Here is a 16,925-nt window from a genome sequence, read left to right as displayed (position 1 = left end):
GAACCTCAGACGGTGCATTGGCAAGCTGCTCAGAGGATACTTCGGTATTTGAGGGGGACGTCTGATTTAGGGATTCATTATCCCGCAGGCACAGGTGGTTCAGATCTTGTTCTTGTAGGTTGGAGCGACTCCGATTGGGCAGGTGATGTGGACCACAGGCGGTCTACTACAGGTTACTGTTTTACCTTGGGTACAGGTGTTATCTCATGGAGTAGCAAGAAGCAGCCCACGGTAGCCCTTTCGTCTACTTTTTTGTTTTGTTTTGTGAGTCGGGTGTGCACCTTCATGCTATGCTCATCAAGTGAGTATAGTACGTTAGTGTACGCGCTATCACAGGGCCAAACCCTTTCACCTCCGGCTTCGGCGGACGCATCCGCTTTCCTCCGCTCCCTTCGGTTGATAGCTCCGGGGAGACTAGCCCTTCTTGGCCAGTGAGGGTAGGCACCAAGACCCCCATGTGGGAATCCAGGTAGTCCGGGACTTGAGGAAGGATCGCCCTAACTCTCACCCGGTAAAACGCCCCATCCCGACGGGTTCCCGCAGAGGGATTGCCATGCCCAGCTTGGACGTCGGCTCGTAGGAGGAGTCCGTTCCCGCAGGTTACCTTAAGACCCCATTGCTACAGGTAACCAGTTCTGGTAAAGCCAACCGTTTGGTGATATCGCAAGAATACAGCTCAGTGACACATGTATTTCATGTCTTCGGGGTATCATCGTCATTTCCCAAGGGATCGGAATTTATGAGCTATGTAGTTCTCGCAGGTATCGCGGTATAGCTTCACCAAGGAATGCAACGACTGAAACATGTCCAGCCACTACACCCCTCGAGTGCGGTTTCGGGGCCACCCAGTTGGGTAACCTCTTCCCACTTGCCTCCCCTCCAAGGAGGATCACGACAGCTTCCTCATCGGTGCCGTCGAGGCCTAGGATCTCTCGACTCTCTCGAATGAGGTTGCCAAGAGTACGGTCCCGAAGGTCCGTAAATGCGTCACACTGGAGCATTATGTGACAAAGTGAAGATCCAACCTCTGGCTGATTGCAGCACGGGCATTGTTGTGACAATGAGAGTTGCATTGCCTTGGCACGGAACCCTGTTTTTCATGCCCGAACGAAGCACATAGAGATCCACTACCACTTCATCCGAGAGAAGCTTCTGGATGAGACCATCACCATGGAATACTGCAAGACGGAGGACAATCTTGCAGATTTGTTTACGAAGGCACTTCACCAGGCTCTACTTCGGAGACATTCCAGATCCCTCAGGCTTCTGCCCCGCCCAGGCTCTGAGAGGGGGTGTTAGAGATCGTTGCCTGGTCGGACTACACAGTCCACAGTCCAATCAGACTGCCACGTGGCAGTCCGACCTACTGCAGTACAGCCGGCTGCAGCTGCATTTAATGTAGCCGACCTGCATATTCTGGCGCCCAGATTTTTGGCTATTTATAGCCGAGTTTTCAGTCTTCTGCCCACATTCTTCTGCTTGCAGATTACAAGCTGGTGGCTCGCGCAGATTCCGTCTCTGTTCGTAGATTTCAGACAGGAGACAGTGCAGACTGCAGCAGACTTCGAGGTGAACAGCAGGTTGCATCGTCAAGGTGGAGACACGCAGTCCAGCGCACTACGCCCGTGTATATATCTGCATATCTTTGTATACAACACACTATATACAGCAGATCTTCATCTTCCACTGTCTCTTTCTCTCTCTTCTCTCTCTCTGCGTTCTCTCTCTCTCAGTCCTACGCTTCCGCACTGCTGCACTCTGACACAACCCCCTAGTCTACACCTTTTAGAACAACTAAAGGTATGGCTGATTGGTCTTGCACACTAAGTCCATTAGACTTCTCACCACAAGCTCAACTTGCCAATCTTATGAGGGCTTCTAATGCAACTACGATCAAATGCATTTCTCCCCCTCGCCATGATTTTCCTCAACAAAAACATGCTAAGGGACATGCACAATGGTGACCACAACTTTAGACTAGCACCCTCTAGGTCCCTTAGGGTATACTAGGCTAGAACATCCTTAGGCTAGTGTAGAAGTTACATCATTCTTAGCTTCTTAGGCTATTTGAGTTGGGCTCATAGGCTACTTATCTTTATAAGTCCATTTATCTTTTGTTGCACACATTCATTTTCTCATTTACTCACTCATGAATACATATTTATCTTACTCTTGCTTTGTTAGCTTAGCACCAAAGTATCTCAATATGAAGCATTGGTATGCAAGTTCTCATCTATTTTGGTAGTTACAGGTTGGGTTTCATATTTCAATTAAGAACTATCATTGCAGGTTTATAACGGTCCTAACTCAGTTGGAGACAATGTTGTTGGTTGTTCCATGATAGCCCATGATTCTTCAACTTTCATGGCAGCTTCTTCTTCCAAGGCTGAGCTCCAAACATCTCTTTTGATGCTACACACACAGCAACTATTTCTCCAATGTTCTTCTAGCTGAGTTGCTTCTTCATCTACCTCTTCATTAGATTCTCAGCACCACATAACCAACATCAGCTCCTCCTCCTTTGGTTTAGAGTTTGGGGTTTAGCATCTACTGCTATTCTATCATCATTACTGGCCATCTTCTACCAATCTGCTGCAGTTCCATAATTGCCAAGGGTTTCTGAAACAAGAGGTATGAAACAAGTTTCATATGAGTTTCGTAAAATGTTAGAAACGGGTTTCATTTGAGATATAAATAGGTATGAAATATATATATATATATATATATATATATATATATATATATATATATATATATATATAGCTCCCTCACCCACGGTGTTGGCGTCGTGTCGCAGCACGTTGATAGCTCCACCCACCCACCGTGACAAAGTCCCTTGCTATGCTCCGGCTACCTTGTACATATCTTTTTGCCATGAATATGACGTGATGCCCCCAAGATGGGGCCTTGTGCAATCTCGTATGTGTGTCATGTGTCGTGTCGCGTTCTGTGACGTGTTGGGGTGCCCCGTGACTTGTTGAGGGGTCAAAATGCCAAACTTGGGGGAAGGGTCTGGCGATGCCCCGGGGCCTAGACGGGGTCCCGAGCGGGTATCCAAGGGCCGGACCATCATACATACATACATACATACATACATACATACATACATACATACATACATATATATATATATATATATATATATATATATATATATATATATCATTTGACTCATGTGGCATAGAAAACATGGATTGATATTTATTCATTATTCTATACAATGCAAATGGACATTCAACATAGCATCAATATTTACATGCATCATGGTCCACTATCCATGCCCAACATCAACTTTAGCTATAAAAGGAGCCATCAATATATGCAATCATCATGGATAACAACTCAAAACAAAACTCCAACAATCAATGCCAATAACCATGTCAACATGCTAAGTAAATTCATGATAAATGATTATTACAAAAGTCCCAAGACATTTTGGGTATAGCATTTGTGAAAGTTTAAAATAGGTGTTTCATACATTTATGAAACGCCTAGGTATGAAATGAGTTTCCTAACCTTATGAAACTGGATTCTTGGCAACTGTGTGCAGTTTTGAGGCATCTTTGCCCGGATTCAGCTGCCACAGCCTGATTGCTAGCATCTTTAGGACTCAACCATCATCAAGCAACCAATCTAACTACTAAATCTACCCCTTCCACAGCCCAAGTGATGCCCTGGGTTTTGGTCAAGGACAGATGCATTTTCATCATGACACCTGAGGCTGATCTGCAGTTTGCATCTACAGCAGGTCGATTTTCAGTTTTGCATGATTTTGCATCAGATTTTCGGTCACGTTCTACCCCCTCCACCCTCAGCCACTAGTGTCATCACCCTCAGCTCCAATCAGCTGCATTTTCATTAGATTTGGTGGCATTGCTACATTCTGGATCTGTACATGAAGAATGGCACTCTCCCCTCAGCCCACTCTCATGAGAGTCAATGGTTGTTGGACATCTCCACTCCTTGAGTATCATACTATGTCACCTTCTTCCTCCATCCATTAGATTCTATTCTTCTTCCCTATTTTTGTGTTTTGTGTTTTTGTCTATGGTATTGTGTTATAGTCGTGTGAAAACATTTTCTCTTTTCACAAGAAATCTTAGCATATCTTCACACTATCAATGCACTTGTACTGAGTCTTGAAAGATACCCCCAGAGTTGTGCTCAAATCCTATGGTGCTTACTAGTGCTCCACAAGAAGCATGTTAGATTTGCTTCTAGAGGAGTCTTTCCATGAAAGTTACAATTGCCAATGGCAAACCAGTCATTTCCAAAGGCAGAAAGTGGTTGATTGGATTTAATTAATCAATAAAAACTAGTTTCCATGAGACACTTGTACACCTTGCCTGTCCCTTACAAGTTGATATTCCAGCTTGTCAAATTTACCTTTTTTCACTTGAGCGTGAGAAAAAGCTCAGATTCTCATGTCTCAAGATGTGCTTTTGATTGGTGGGGACACAATGTGATAGAAACTTATTCAGTACATTTAACCCTGTTTTCTTCCTACGGAACTGGCATATCAAAATACCTTCCAAACAACATCCATCAAGCTCAAAAGAATCAATTAAACTTATGAAAAGAAGTCCTAGTAGCACCAAAATCCTGCTCAAAGGACGAATTCCACTGCATGTATTGATATTGTTGTACTCTTTTGTGATCTAACATGTGGTCAGTTTATAGTATCAACACCATAAACAGCAAAGTAAACTAAGTTGTGTAACTCAAAGATGTGTCCAAAGTCCAATAAAACTCGAAATGACATACCCAAGCCTTTACTTCACTAACAGTCAGTTTTGAAGCATTTTCATTTGCCTCTATAATCACCACTGGGAGAAATCTTCCAACCTGCAGAACAGAGTGATGCTTGAGATGATAAAATTTTTCAACTCCTGAAGAATCTTCACACAAATGTAGAACGTACATATTCTCTGGCAGAAGCTGTGCTCCGTGGCCTTTGGAGTAGCTCCGACAGTGGTAGAAAAGCACGCAAACCCTACAGAGGAGGAACAATCTCATGAAACTGAGGGACATTGTTTAGCTGAGTCCTGAAGGCAGTTTGCCAAGTTAGTCTTACTACAGGAATGATTTTAGTGTCTAATATTCACCATCAAATCATTTTTGAGATAGACACTTGGCCCAATAATATTTTACATGCAACATCTGTCAATATAAACGTTATTTCATCAATTCAAAAAATATCCTCATATTTATAATACGAAGTTTAGATTCCTATGTTCAAAGGTTCCAAAGAGTTACCACTAACCTTATGAATTTGACATATATCAAGTATTCCCCTGCAAAGTGGACTCAAGTGAACTTAAGTGACAAACCCTATGTTATTTTAAGGAGTACTAAGCGGTGTTGCTTAGGATTATCTCTTGATGGGCCACTAAAATTGTGCCACTAAGGGTCCTCAATCAGGCACGTTACATATGGTATTAGAGCAAATGTTATGAGTGGAGGGGTAAACAACCTTGCATGTGTTTTCCTAATAAATTATTTTACGAATTCAAGAAAAAGTTATCCCTAATTACTACAGAATCATAGAAAGATAAACTCACCTGCAAATACCCCTCAAGTCCACCATGGTTTACTTCCAACACTTCAAACTGAACCGTTTCTCCAATCTGCATCAACTGTATTGAGCAAGGGATAAAATCACCAAAAAATCATATTTATTACTCTCTAAAAGTTCCAAGTACTAAAGCCTACTTATCAACATTCGATATATCAATAACAAAATCAATGTTTGGATAAACTATACGAGCCATAAATTAAGTTTAAAGAGGACACCAAGAACTCTTAGACAAATGAAGCAGCATACTCACAGGCCTTAGCACTGTAGTACTAATATTTTGAAAAATGTGACATCATAAAAACCCCTCAAGCAGATTATGAGAGTAGAACAATAGAAAGCCATTCCACAACATCCACTGAAAAAAAAATGAAAAAAAGAGGGCTTCAAAATATAACCCTTTCTTTATGAAAACTATTTTTGGGAGAAGTCTTGCAGCATCTACAAGGGTGATTTGCACTACCTTCACTTTTATCAAAGCATACATATGCACTAGATTCTAAGGGTAGTTACAAATGAAGCAGTACAGGGAACTCAAAAGGCCAAACATTATCTAAAGAAATGAGCCACCTCTAAGGGGGCATCTCGTGTTCAAATTCTAATCTAGAAACCATCAAGACTAAAGATGACACTAGCATATGGAAGGCATAAACTCAATGAGACTTACACACGGCTTATATTGTACTTTACCTTGACATGTTTTTCTTGTGGATTTTATTATAAGCTTTTCTCTTTTTGCTTTTTTCATTGGGGAGGATTGTACTTATCAACACGTCACAACAATAGATTGGTAAGTAGACACATGTTTAGAAACCCCATCATTAAGAGAATTACTTACAGCCCCAAAAAAGGCTAGGCACCCCATATTCTAGGCACTACCCTCGGCCATCTAGTGTCTATAAATAGAGCCCAAACATTCATCATTATACACTCTTTTCATTCATCATTCTAATTCTTCTTCACATCATTTCTCCTACGTTTGGTGGATGCTTCTCGTGGGAGTGGCTCAAGTGTTGCCGATTGGAGCTTTCTGCTACAACCCACCGTCTTTTAGAGTTGTCGCCATCATCAGTTGGCTATCACCCAGCCTGCCACACTGTCAGAGGTTGCTACCCACCTACGTTTTCATCTTCAATGCAGATTTATCCTATGTTTGCTTTCCAGACTGGCTGGCTTGCACTCAAAGACCATCTGGATGTTTTCGCCATCATCAACAACAACTACATTTTACAGCACATGAAACCAACCTTCCTTCCGTGGATGGGTGGTAATTCCCTAATTACAACTTAGTTACATTAGTAACATTTATTACAAAATTGAGAAATGCAAAATAACTTACAATCTTGGACAATGGACACCCTATTGGCCCCAAAATTGGACACCCCTTTCGGTATTTATTTAATTTAATTGAAGAAGAAGTTGATGAACAATGGAATTCTCCCAATCCCTTTCGGTATTCCAACTCCCCTTGCTGTCCAGAATGACCAGCAAGTCTTCAATCTGATATTTGCCCCTTGATTCGAGTAGTCAATTGACCTTTATCCACTTTGATGGAGATGGAAAGTGCCCCAAATTCATTGATTTGCTAGTCCCTCCACCTAAATTTAACTGAAAACAGCTTCAGCCCTGTTGAATACAAGACTTGCAGCTTCCAATTTTTGGCACGCTTTATAAAGGCTGCAGCTAAACCCTAATTTTTGCTGCATATTAGAATTTACAGCAGAGAAATCTGTAATTTCTCAGTCTCTAGTAATCTCCATGCTGTAATCTTCTGAGCAATCCTAAGGAGAGAGAAAATTCAGAGTTTCTTCAATAAGAACTAAAGAAAATCTGGCATTTACTACTGTGACCTATCTCAATAGCTTGTAGATGCAAAGAACTGAAGAAAATCAGTCATTTAATGTTATTGCCCTGTCTCAACAACCTGTAGATGCTGTCACTTGTTGTTGATTGGTCTTCTCCTGCCCCTGACTGCGCCTTAGAAGGTCCTCCAATAGCTGCAAATCAAACCAGCAGTAGCATCTCCTCCCTCTCTCTTGCAGGTTGAATACACTAAAAAAGCTTCTCTCTAGTCTCTAAAGACGTTTTTCAAACTTGCATGGGCATTTTTGACAAGTGGCAACCTTCCCAAATGTTTTTTCCAACATTATTCATAATTAAATATTAATTTCAGTCTTTAAATACTAAAAATTAATCTAATAATTATTTCGATACCCTAAAAAACAATCTGACTAGCAAATAATTAAACTGGCTAGGCAACTTCCATTCCTGAGTGTCTATGTACCATCTTTGACCATCAAGTTGGCGTTAGGTACCATTAAACACCACTTCTCTAGTATCACCAACTGATACTTATGGCCAAATGAATGAGCTAGGCAAACAACTAGCACTGGATACTACCAAGTACCTGTGCGGCATAACTTATAACAACTTTTGCATTTGACATCCTGTGATTTTCTTGCATCCCGGCTCGTAAACTTACTCTAACCCCAGTTACACCTCACATGTGCAACATTTACTTAGCCATGTGATTCAAAATTAATCCACGTGTTAAGAGAGGTCTTAAAAAATACATGTGCTCATGACAACCCAACAAGCCACCTTGCTATTCGACAATCTTCTAGAGCTGATTCAAGTTGTTTGTTATTGTTTCCTCTCAGCTAGATTTGTGTTTTACTAGACTGCTAGTTATCATCTTCTTCACTCCAATAGTCCCTAAGATCTTTGTTTTGCTGCCTCTACAGCTATTCTTCCTTCTATAGCATCTACTTCGGTATCCTATTGCCCAAAGGATTGTGATTCCCTCCCTTCACAGTGCAAATTTCCTTCAAGTGCTACCACTGATCAACCAAGACTGTGCACTCGTCTTAGAGCTCAGCTCCACTATATTAGCATGATTCATTCAGTATGATATAGCATTCATTTTTCTTCATTCATCATCTTCTTCAATGTTTATGAGTTCCTTCAATGTTTTGCCAGACACACTATGTTTCTCCATGCAAACCCTATCATCTCTCAAAATGGTATCAATGCATACCATCCCATGTTTCAACATGATATCAGAGCAAAGATGCTAAAAGAGCTAAAGATCCTCTTCATTAGGAAAAGGGAAGAAAGGTTGCAGGATCAGCAATACTCTTAGATTCTAGATTATTTATTTCTATTGCATCATCAGGAGATACCCTTATCTTCTTCTCCTTCCCACCCTTCCTTTATAGGTTTGACAAACCAATGCTATGGCTTCTCCACAAATGCAAGGATAGATCACTGGGTGCTCCTATTGCGGCAAGAACAGCCATACCACCATAGATTTTCACCATCAACCTTTGCTCCCCACCCCACCAGAATATATGCATCTACTCCCCAACACTCCTTGAGCCACCTCACCATTCTAGGCCACAGAGATTGTTTTGCATTGGCTCTCCTCGAAACCACTGCAATACGCTACAAAGGTTTTCTCCACCTATTTTCAAGCCCAGTGGTTTTCATGTCCCCCACTTTTGCAATCCGCTCCATTGAGAAACAATGGCTCTTGGATATGGTCTCCTCAAAAGTCCGCTCCTCCAAACAATACAAAAACAATGCGAGTCACTAACTGTGAAGGCACTGGCACCTGCTCCTCTCCCTCCACTAGAATCTATCTAATGATGAATGACAAACGATACATGATGATAATGATCATGGAGGAGGAGCCTCAATAAATAGACAAAAATAATGCCATAGATGATGTCAAGTTGGCCAGCGTTTAATGCTGGTCGGCCAACATAAAATGCTAAAATAGCCATCATAAAATGCCTAAATAATCTAGGAAATGTCTCATTGCCCTAGCCCACTAACATGCACACACTCGACCATGAACTGAAATATCTGCTAACACCCTCTCTCAGATCATGGGTGATCTAATACAATACAATATACAATGCTAATGTCTCATCATAGTACATACAACAAGGACCACCAGAGTAGAACCATGGATATCCAAGTAGTGGGTACGCAAGCCATCACCAAGATGCCTCGGAGAGAACCAAATGTCAATGTTGATCATATCAGTGCCTGAAAACAAAGAAGAATCATAGCACCTCTCAATATCTGTCAACAATGCCTCACAATAGTATACAAGACCATCATGTAAAAAATGCCTCTAAACATATGTAACCATGGATTCTCCCCCTTTGGCCACGACCAGCAAAGTGTCCCCTCATATGAGCTCAGACTAGGAGCCAATCCCACTCTCTGTCAAATAACTAGCTCATCATGAACCTAGATGTCAATCCCAACTCTAGGATTTGAACCTGCTAGACTTTGGTCTCGATGCATCAGGAAAAACCCTCTCGAGAACCTATGCACCTATGTACTTGTATCGATGAGGTTCTCCAACCCCATCTCACCACCCTCTCACACTCCCTCTCTAATACTGGAGAGTTATGAGGGATGGCTATATAATCTGTACTAGCAACCTAGAAGGGAGGCCCCTGCAGCCATCGTTGAGGCCACATAGTTGGAGCCTAAACCTAGACCTGGAGGTGAGGAAGACTCGCCAAGAGAGTTGTAACCCTTCATCACCATTCGCTCTTATACATGCCTTAAAGCTGCTAATGTCTTGTAATCCGTCTAGAGATAGCCCTTTTTGCCACAATAATAGCACTGAGACTTCTTCTTGTTCCGCCACATGGCACCTCTCTTAGAAACGGGAACATCTGAAGCACCGAGAGATAGCATCCTCACAGAAACCTGAAGTTGAACACATCAAGTCTCCAACATAACATTTGTAGATGAGGAAATAATGTTGGCATGCTAACCATCAGGAGGAGATGCCAGAGGAACCATGATGAGGAAGATATAGAGAAAATGAGAAAAAACAAGGGATCTTTAGGAACAAATGTATGTCAAAAATATAGACTCACAAGGAGTGCATGAGTTCAAAGCAATAAAGAAAGGACAGAGAGAAAAGATCAACATTAACTTGAGTGTAGTCATGAGAACACGACAACTCGATGCGCATGAACCCTCTCTAAAGTTAAGCAATGTAGCACAAAAGGCAAATACGGACCAAACATAGCCAAAAAATAGCCTCAAACCTGTCATCCAGCCCTGCACAAAAGCAAAAGAGTAAAACGCAGATGCCAATCAGTAAAACACAGACATGAGCTGCGATAAATGCAGTCAACCTGCAGGAAAACAGGTCACCTTAGCCTACTCTCTCCAAAACACAAATTGGGAAGGGTCAATAACAAGTCCCCAGCCCTGGAACAGCCCCAAAAATTTGCAAATGCAGATGGCAAACTGCAAAATGCTGAGAAAATAGCAGAAGAACAGGCCGAAAATTAGCTGAAGATGGTCACCCAAGCTGCAAATCAGTCATAGCAGTCAGAACATGTCCAAACAGCAGATGAAAAGGCAAAATTCAGACCTGAAACAGTGTAAAACCGCAGCAGGAACAATGAACCTACGATCTGCTACCGTGTCAGAAGTAGATGCAGTGATGGAAGCGTGGAAAACTGCTGTAATAAACTGCTGAACACAAGAGACAAAGGAAAGAGAAAGACAAGCACTGCAAAAGAAAAGAACACTGCACAAAGAACTCAAAAGCAAAGAGATACTCGAGAAATGGAATCCATATACCAAGATATGAGAGAGTACAAAAACAATGTGAGTCACTGGCCGTGAAGGCACTAGCACCTACTCCTCTCACTCCACCAAAATCTGTCAGATGATAAATGATAAATGATGCATGATGATAATGATTGTGGAGAAGGAGCCTAAATAAATAAGCAAAAATAATGCCATAAATGATATCAAGTTGGCCAACATTTATTGTTGGTCGGCCAGCATAAAATGCTAAGATAGCCATCATAAAATGCCTAAATAATCTAGGAAATGTCTTGGTGCCTAGCCCACTGACATGCACAGACTCAACCATGAACTGAGATATCTGCTAACAAACTCTAGGAGCTATCTAGCCTTTGTTCCATTGCAGCCCTAGATTCAGCACCACCACCAGCACTTCCTTCACCATCAAACACTTTGGAAACCATGATCCTTGAGTTTTTAGATTCAAAGGGGCCTTTCTAGGAGCTATCTAGCCTTTGTTCCATTGCAGCCCTAGATTCAGCACCACCGCTAGCACTTCTTTCATCATCAAACACTTTGGAAACCATGATCCTTGAGTTTTTAGATTCAAAGGGGGCTTCACCGGGGGGATCCCATTCCTCTAGCTTCAAAGGGGGTCACTCCTCATCATAGGGTCCTTCGCACCCTTGTGAAGGAAACTGCTAGGGTTTGCACTGAGGACACACAAAGTGTACGACCACGATAGAAACACAAAGAGACAGACACAGACATAGAGGCCAAAACTCAAACCCTAAACGCAAAACTCAAAACCTCAAACCCTTAACGCAAAACTTAAAACTCAAACACAAACAGAAGAACGGAGAGAGAGAACACAACTCTGAAGTGAATGAATGCTGTAAATGAATGTAAGAGTGTATAGTGTGCTCAAGGGCAAAGCAATGTCTGAATGTGACTTCCACGGAAGACCGATCCCAAGTCTATGACCACCAGTCGGAGTGTAGAGTGTTGAATAGTGAATGACAGCAGGCTGGTCACCAAAAGGCAACAGTCTGGAGGCTGGAAACTGGTAAACACAGCAGTGTACCACCAATCAAAGGCTGGAAACTGTGCACAGTCCGCTATAAACAACAGACTGAAACAGTGTCTGAGAGTGTCAAGGCCTGCAATGCTGAAAACGCAGGCTGGCTGACCCTGGAGATGATGGACAGCAGGCTGAACAGCAGTCTGGGACAGTCTAGAGCAGTCGCCAGCAGCTGAGAGCTGTCGCCTATAGCAATGGACAGGCTAAAGATAATGTGGCTGCAGCCGATGATGGCTGGACGGCAGATGGACGCGGGCTATTGGCTGGAAACTAGGCGCCAACAGCAGCAGAGGGTGTGTGGGCTGGTGTAACCTACAAACAAGGATAATGGCTGAATGGGGGCAGCCTGTCTATTTATAGATGTGGAAGGGTGCCCCAAAAATTAGGGTTTCCACTAAACTCTCTCGAACCGCTTCCCGTTTTAGGGTTTTACTCTAATAGAGCATTTTTAGTGTGTTTTGGTGCTGTTTAAGAGGCTAATCAGCAAGTAATGCATATTTTAACTCAACACCCCCTCTCAGGCCCAAAACTAAGTTGAAAGGTTAGGCCAGTCATTGTGATGTTTATGTACCCCAATGCGTCCCACCCCAAAGCAGCCAAGGCATCGGACAAAGGGTGCAAGTCGACTGCCCAGTGGCCTACCAAGACTACAGAGGTGATGGTTATCTTACCAAGGGAATCCAAGTAGTCACCCAAGAGAGGACAAGGCATTGGACAAAGGGTGCATGTTGGCTCCCTAGTGGCCTACCAAGCCCTACAAAGGTGGATGGAACTACATGGATTTTTTTTTTTTTAATAAGTGAAGTAAATTTGATGGGATGTGGCTGATTGAGTAAAAGTGACCCAGAAGACGGGAGTAGGGAGGGTACACCCAACACATCACAAAACAGTACAAGCTAACCTATCCACTTAGGGTGTCGATGACGAGAAAAAATAGATGATGAGGTATCCATGTGAATGAAGAAGGATGGTGGTGTGGTAACAACAACCGCCGGTGGAAACAGCTTAGGATCCGCGCAAGTGGTGCTCTGCACAATAAGATGCAAAGTATGCTACATGCTGAATAAAGCTCATGTAGCAGGTGCCACTTGGATAGTGTCCCACGTGGGAAAATTGTTCATTTGCCCAAGCGCCCTAGTACAAGGATGATGTAATCATGCAATGCAAAGAGTAAGGTACAACAGGGGGAAGAAGCCGATGTCGAAGACAAAGTGCTGAAGCCGGTAGAATACCATGAAGGGTAGGAACCCCCTCTCAACCTGAATGTAGATGCCGAAGAAGAAAGAGAAGCCTGATGTCGGTCTTCATATGGTGCTGAGAACCATAAGGAATGAAAGAAGATGAAGTGGATGAAGCACCCCACTAGAAGAGCAAGGTAGAAGTCACCGCCATGATAGCATCGAGAGAGATGCTGCACGATCCGCCTCGGAAGGGGAAACCGCCATGCTAGAAGAAGAGCAAGCACTCCTAGGATGATGAAACCATAAAAGGAACAGTGTGCATCCCCACGTCTCTAGCCCAAGAAGGACCAAAGCAATTTGCAAGTTAGCCCTACACTGAAAGACAAAACCCTGCAAAAGAGATGAGAATCTGCAAACACGGAGGTTAGTGGTTAGATACTCCAAAGCAAAACAGAACAGAAAAAAATTCTAACTCAAAATAAATGCAATGAATGTGTATGTGTGTGAGTAAATGCAACTGAACACAAAAAAATGGAAAAACTAAGGATAATGAATCCTATGGGCCCGACTCTAAGAGTGCGAAAAATGAATACTAGACTGACCTAGGATATTCGAAAGAACCTAGAGGCATGCGAGTGGAAGAAGGTGGCTACCATCGCGTATATCCAGTAGTAGGGCTCTGCCAAGGAAATGCATGATGAGATGGAGAGGAAGGTAAGATGGATGCATAAAGTACAACGAGATCGAAACTTGCAGACCAATCAGCCAATCCCTCAAGGGTAGTGAAAGAGATGGGCCGCTGAGGCTGTACTCGAGCCACATGTCCAACAGCAACAACAACAGGTGCTGAAGGAGCAAATGAAGCGATAGCGGAGGGCGTAGCCCCATTGAATTGTGCAGTCACAATGGTCTACTAAGGCTTTTTAGGTGGAAAACCTTGGGCCTTGGAGTGACACTCCTCGTTCACATGGCCTGCTCTCTGGCAATGTGTGCAAAACCGGGTTTTCTTAGGGAGTTGCTGCCAGATAGATCTAGATTCTTTGGTTCCATCTGAGGAAGAGGAGTCACCCTTTGATTGGCTTGCCTTTGCATCTAGCGAGTTATTGTCACTAGTAATTGTCCCTCCCAAAGAAAAGGCAACCAACTGTTAGCAGATTAGTCAGCTCATGGTTGAGTCTGTACTTGTGGTACAGCAAGCTCGGCATAGAGACATTTTAGGCATTTTATTCGTCATTATTTATTGAGGTTTGGGCATTATTTGCAGCCAGTCGGCCAGCATTTAATGCTGGCCGACCAATCATATTTTGGGCATTTATTTGTCCTATATATTGTCTGGCTCCCTCCTCCACATATTCATTCATCATTGGACAGTCCTTGAAGAGAGGGAGCAAGTGCCAATGTCTCCACAGCCGGTGACTCACATTGTATCTGTATTGTCTCATGTTTTGTATATGGATTCCATTTCCCGAGCATACATCTGAGTTCTCATCTGTATTGTGTTATCTCTTTCTTTTCTTTTGTCTTGCGTTCAGCAGTTTATTTCAACACATGTTTATGCTTCCATTGCTGCACCACTCCTGACATGGTATCAATTTTTCAGGATTTGTGTTTCTGTTGTGTTTTATTGCTAATTTCAGGACTATTTTTCCCTTTGCTGATCAAGCGGCTGCTGCTCCATACAGGGGACCTCTTTGACCTGCGTTTTCTGCGGATTTGCCATCCCTACAATCCAACACCTCCTGTTGCCTGTGTTTTCATCATCAGGCTGCTGGCAAAAGTTTCCTACACCTGTTTATGCAGGGTGCAGCCTGCGTTTTGTTGTTTTCAGCACTATTTTGGGCTGGGCGATTGGCAAAACATGCCATTTTTGCTGTTTCTAGCAGTTTTGAACTCATTTTTTGACTTTGTGCAACAGATTTTGGCTTCTTTTGATCAGATTTTGGGTTATACTCTATGTGAACTCTTGTTTTTTGTAGTCTGTGCTCGTGTTTTGGCTGTGTTCCCTCTCCAAATACCTTATTTTCTCTACTTCTATTCTACATCCTCTCTAGATGGCTCCTCCATGCACATCCACAGATGATACGCTACATGGAGATTCCAGTGAGGCTTTTGCAACTTTAGAGAGGGATTTGAAGACAAAGAAGTCGAAGGCCCAGTGTTACCACTGTGGCAAGAAAGGTTAAGGAAGGACTACAACGAGTTAGTCGCTTCCAAAAAGAAAAAGAAGCAGAAGACGAAGCGGGATGCGGACTCCTCCGACGAGTCATCATCTGCCTCAAATTCCGACTCAGAACCTCCGGCCAAGGCCCAGTCCAAGGTGCAGAAGGGATCCTCTTCTTCAGATCGTGGGAAGGGCTTAGTGGCCCCTTCCTCAACTGCTTTCTAGTGGTCATGATGAGGTCATCCCTCACGACTCTCCAGTGCCAGAGAGGGAGTGTGAGAGGGTGGTGAGATGGGGCAGTCGCACCTCATCTATATTTCTATACAGATGCACAGGATCTAGAGAGGGACATCCCTGACGCATCGATCGAAGTCTGGCAAATACAAATCTTGGAGCTAGGATTGACATCCAGGTTCATGATGGGCTGGTTACTTGACAAAGAGCGGGTGGCTTTCGTCTAAAGCTCACATGAGAGGACGCTTTGGTGATTTGGCCAAAAACGGGGAATCCATGGTCATTTATGCATTGCGGCATTGGTGACAAGATGGTCACGTATGCTACGTCAAGGGCATTGTTGATAGACATTGAGAGCTACTATGATCTTCTCTATCTTCAGGAGCTGGTACGATCGACATCAACATCAGGTTCTCTCTGAGGCACCTTGGTGGTGGCTTGCGTATCCACTACTTGGATATCCATGGTTCTACTCTGGTGGACATTGTTGTATGTACTATGATGCGACATTATCATTGTATATTGTATTGTATCAGATCACCCGTGATCTGAGAGAGAGTATTAGCAGATTAGTCAGCTCATGGTTGAGTCTGTACTTATGGTACAGCAAGCTGGGCATAGAGACATTTTAGGCATTTTATTCGTCATTATTTATTGAGGTTTGGGCATTATTTGCAGCCAGTCGGCCAACATTTAATCTTGGCCGACCAGTCATATTTTGGGCATTTATTTGTCCTATATATTGTCTGGCTCCCTCCTCCACATATTCATTCATCACTAAACAGTCCTTGGAGAGAGGGAGCAGGTGTCAGTGCCTCCACAGTCGATGACTCACATTGTATCTGTATTGTCTCATGTTTGGTATACGGATTCCATTTCCCGAGCATACATCTGAGTTCTCATCTGTATTGTGTTATCTCTTTCTTTTCTTTTGTCTTGTGTTCAGCAGTTTATTTCAGCACATGTTTATGCTTTCATTGCTGCACCACTTCTGACACTAACCCCCTCTGCTTTGAATAAGGCTGTGATGAGGATTTTTTGTGGACTTGATCATATAGCCTCACGTAGCGCAAAAACTGGCAATCTAGGTTGGGAGATGATGTGTTGAATGAAATTGAAGTA

At 43.0% G+C, this 16,925-nt stretch overlaps 1 protein-coding gene across 2 annotated transcripts in view; it reads right to left on the bottom strand.

Moving 5' to 3' along the window:
* Positions 1-16,925, bottom strand: part of LOC148040373 (uncharacterized) — a 99,835-nt gene that overhangs the window by 62,171 nt on the left and 20,739 nt on the right. For both annotated transcript variants that reach the window (XR_015694666.1, XM_087698932.1), the window contains exons 2-4: positions 5,562-5,636; positions 4,922-4,993; positions 4,765-4,845 (exon numbers count right to left, since the gene is read on the bottom strand). Coding sequence is in view for 1 of the 2 variants with exons in the window: in XM_087698932.1 (XP_087555058.1) it covers positions 4,765-4,845; positions 4,922-4,993; positions 5,562-5,636 (228 nt within the window). In the remaining variant the exon portion in view is untranslated. The remainder of the gene's footprint in view (positions 1-4,764; positions 4,846-4,921; positions 4,994-5,561; positions 5,637-16,925) is intronic.

The sequence above is a fragment of the Lygodium microphyllum genome, chromosome 2 (genome assembly GCF_053477565.2).
Source record: "Lygodium microphyllum isolate KBCC chromosome 2, Lygodium_microphyllum_v1.1.10, whole genome shotgun sequence".
In the NCBI taxonomy this organism is placed as follows: Eukaryota; Viridiplantae; Streptophyta; class Polypodiopsida; order Schizaeales; family Lygodiaceae; genus Lygodium; species Lygodium microphyllum.
This window is presented reverse-complemented; position numbering and strand designations above follow the sequence as displayed.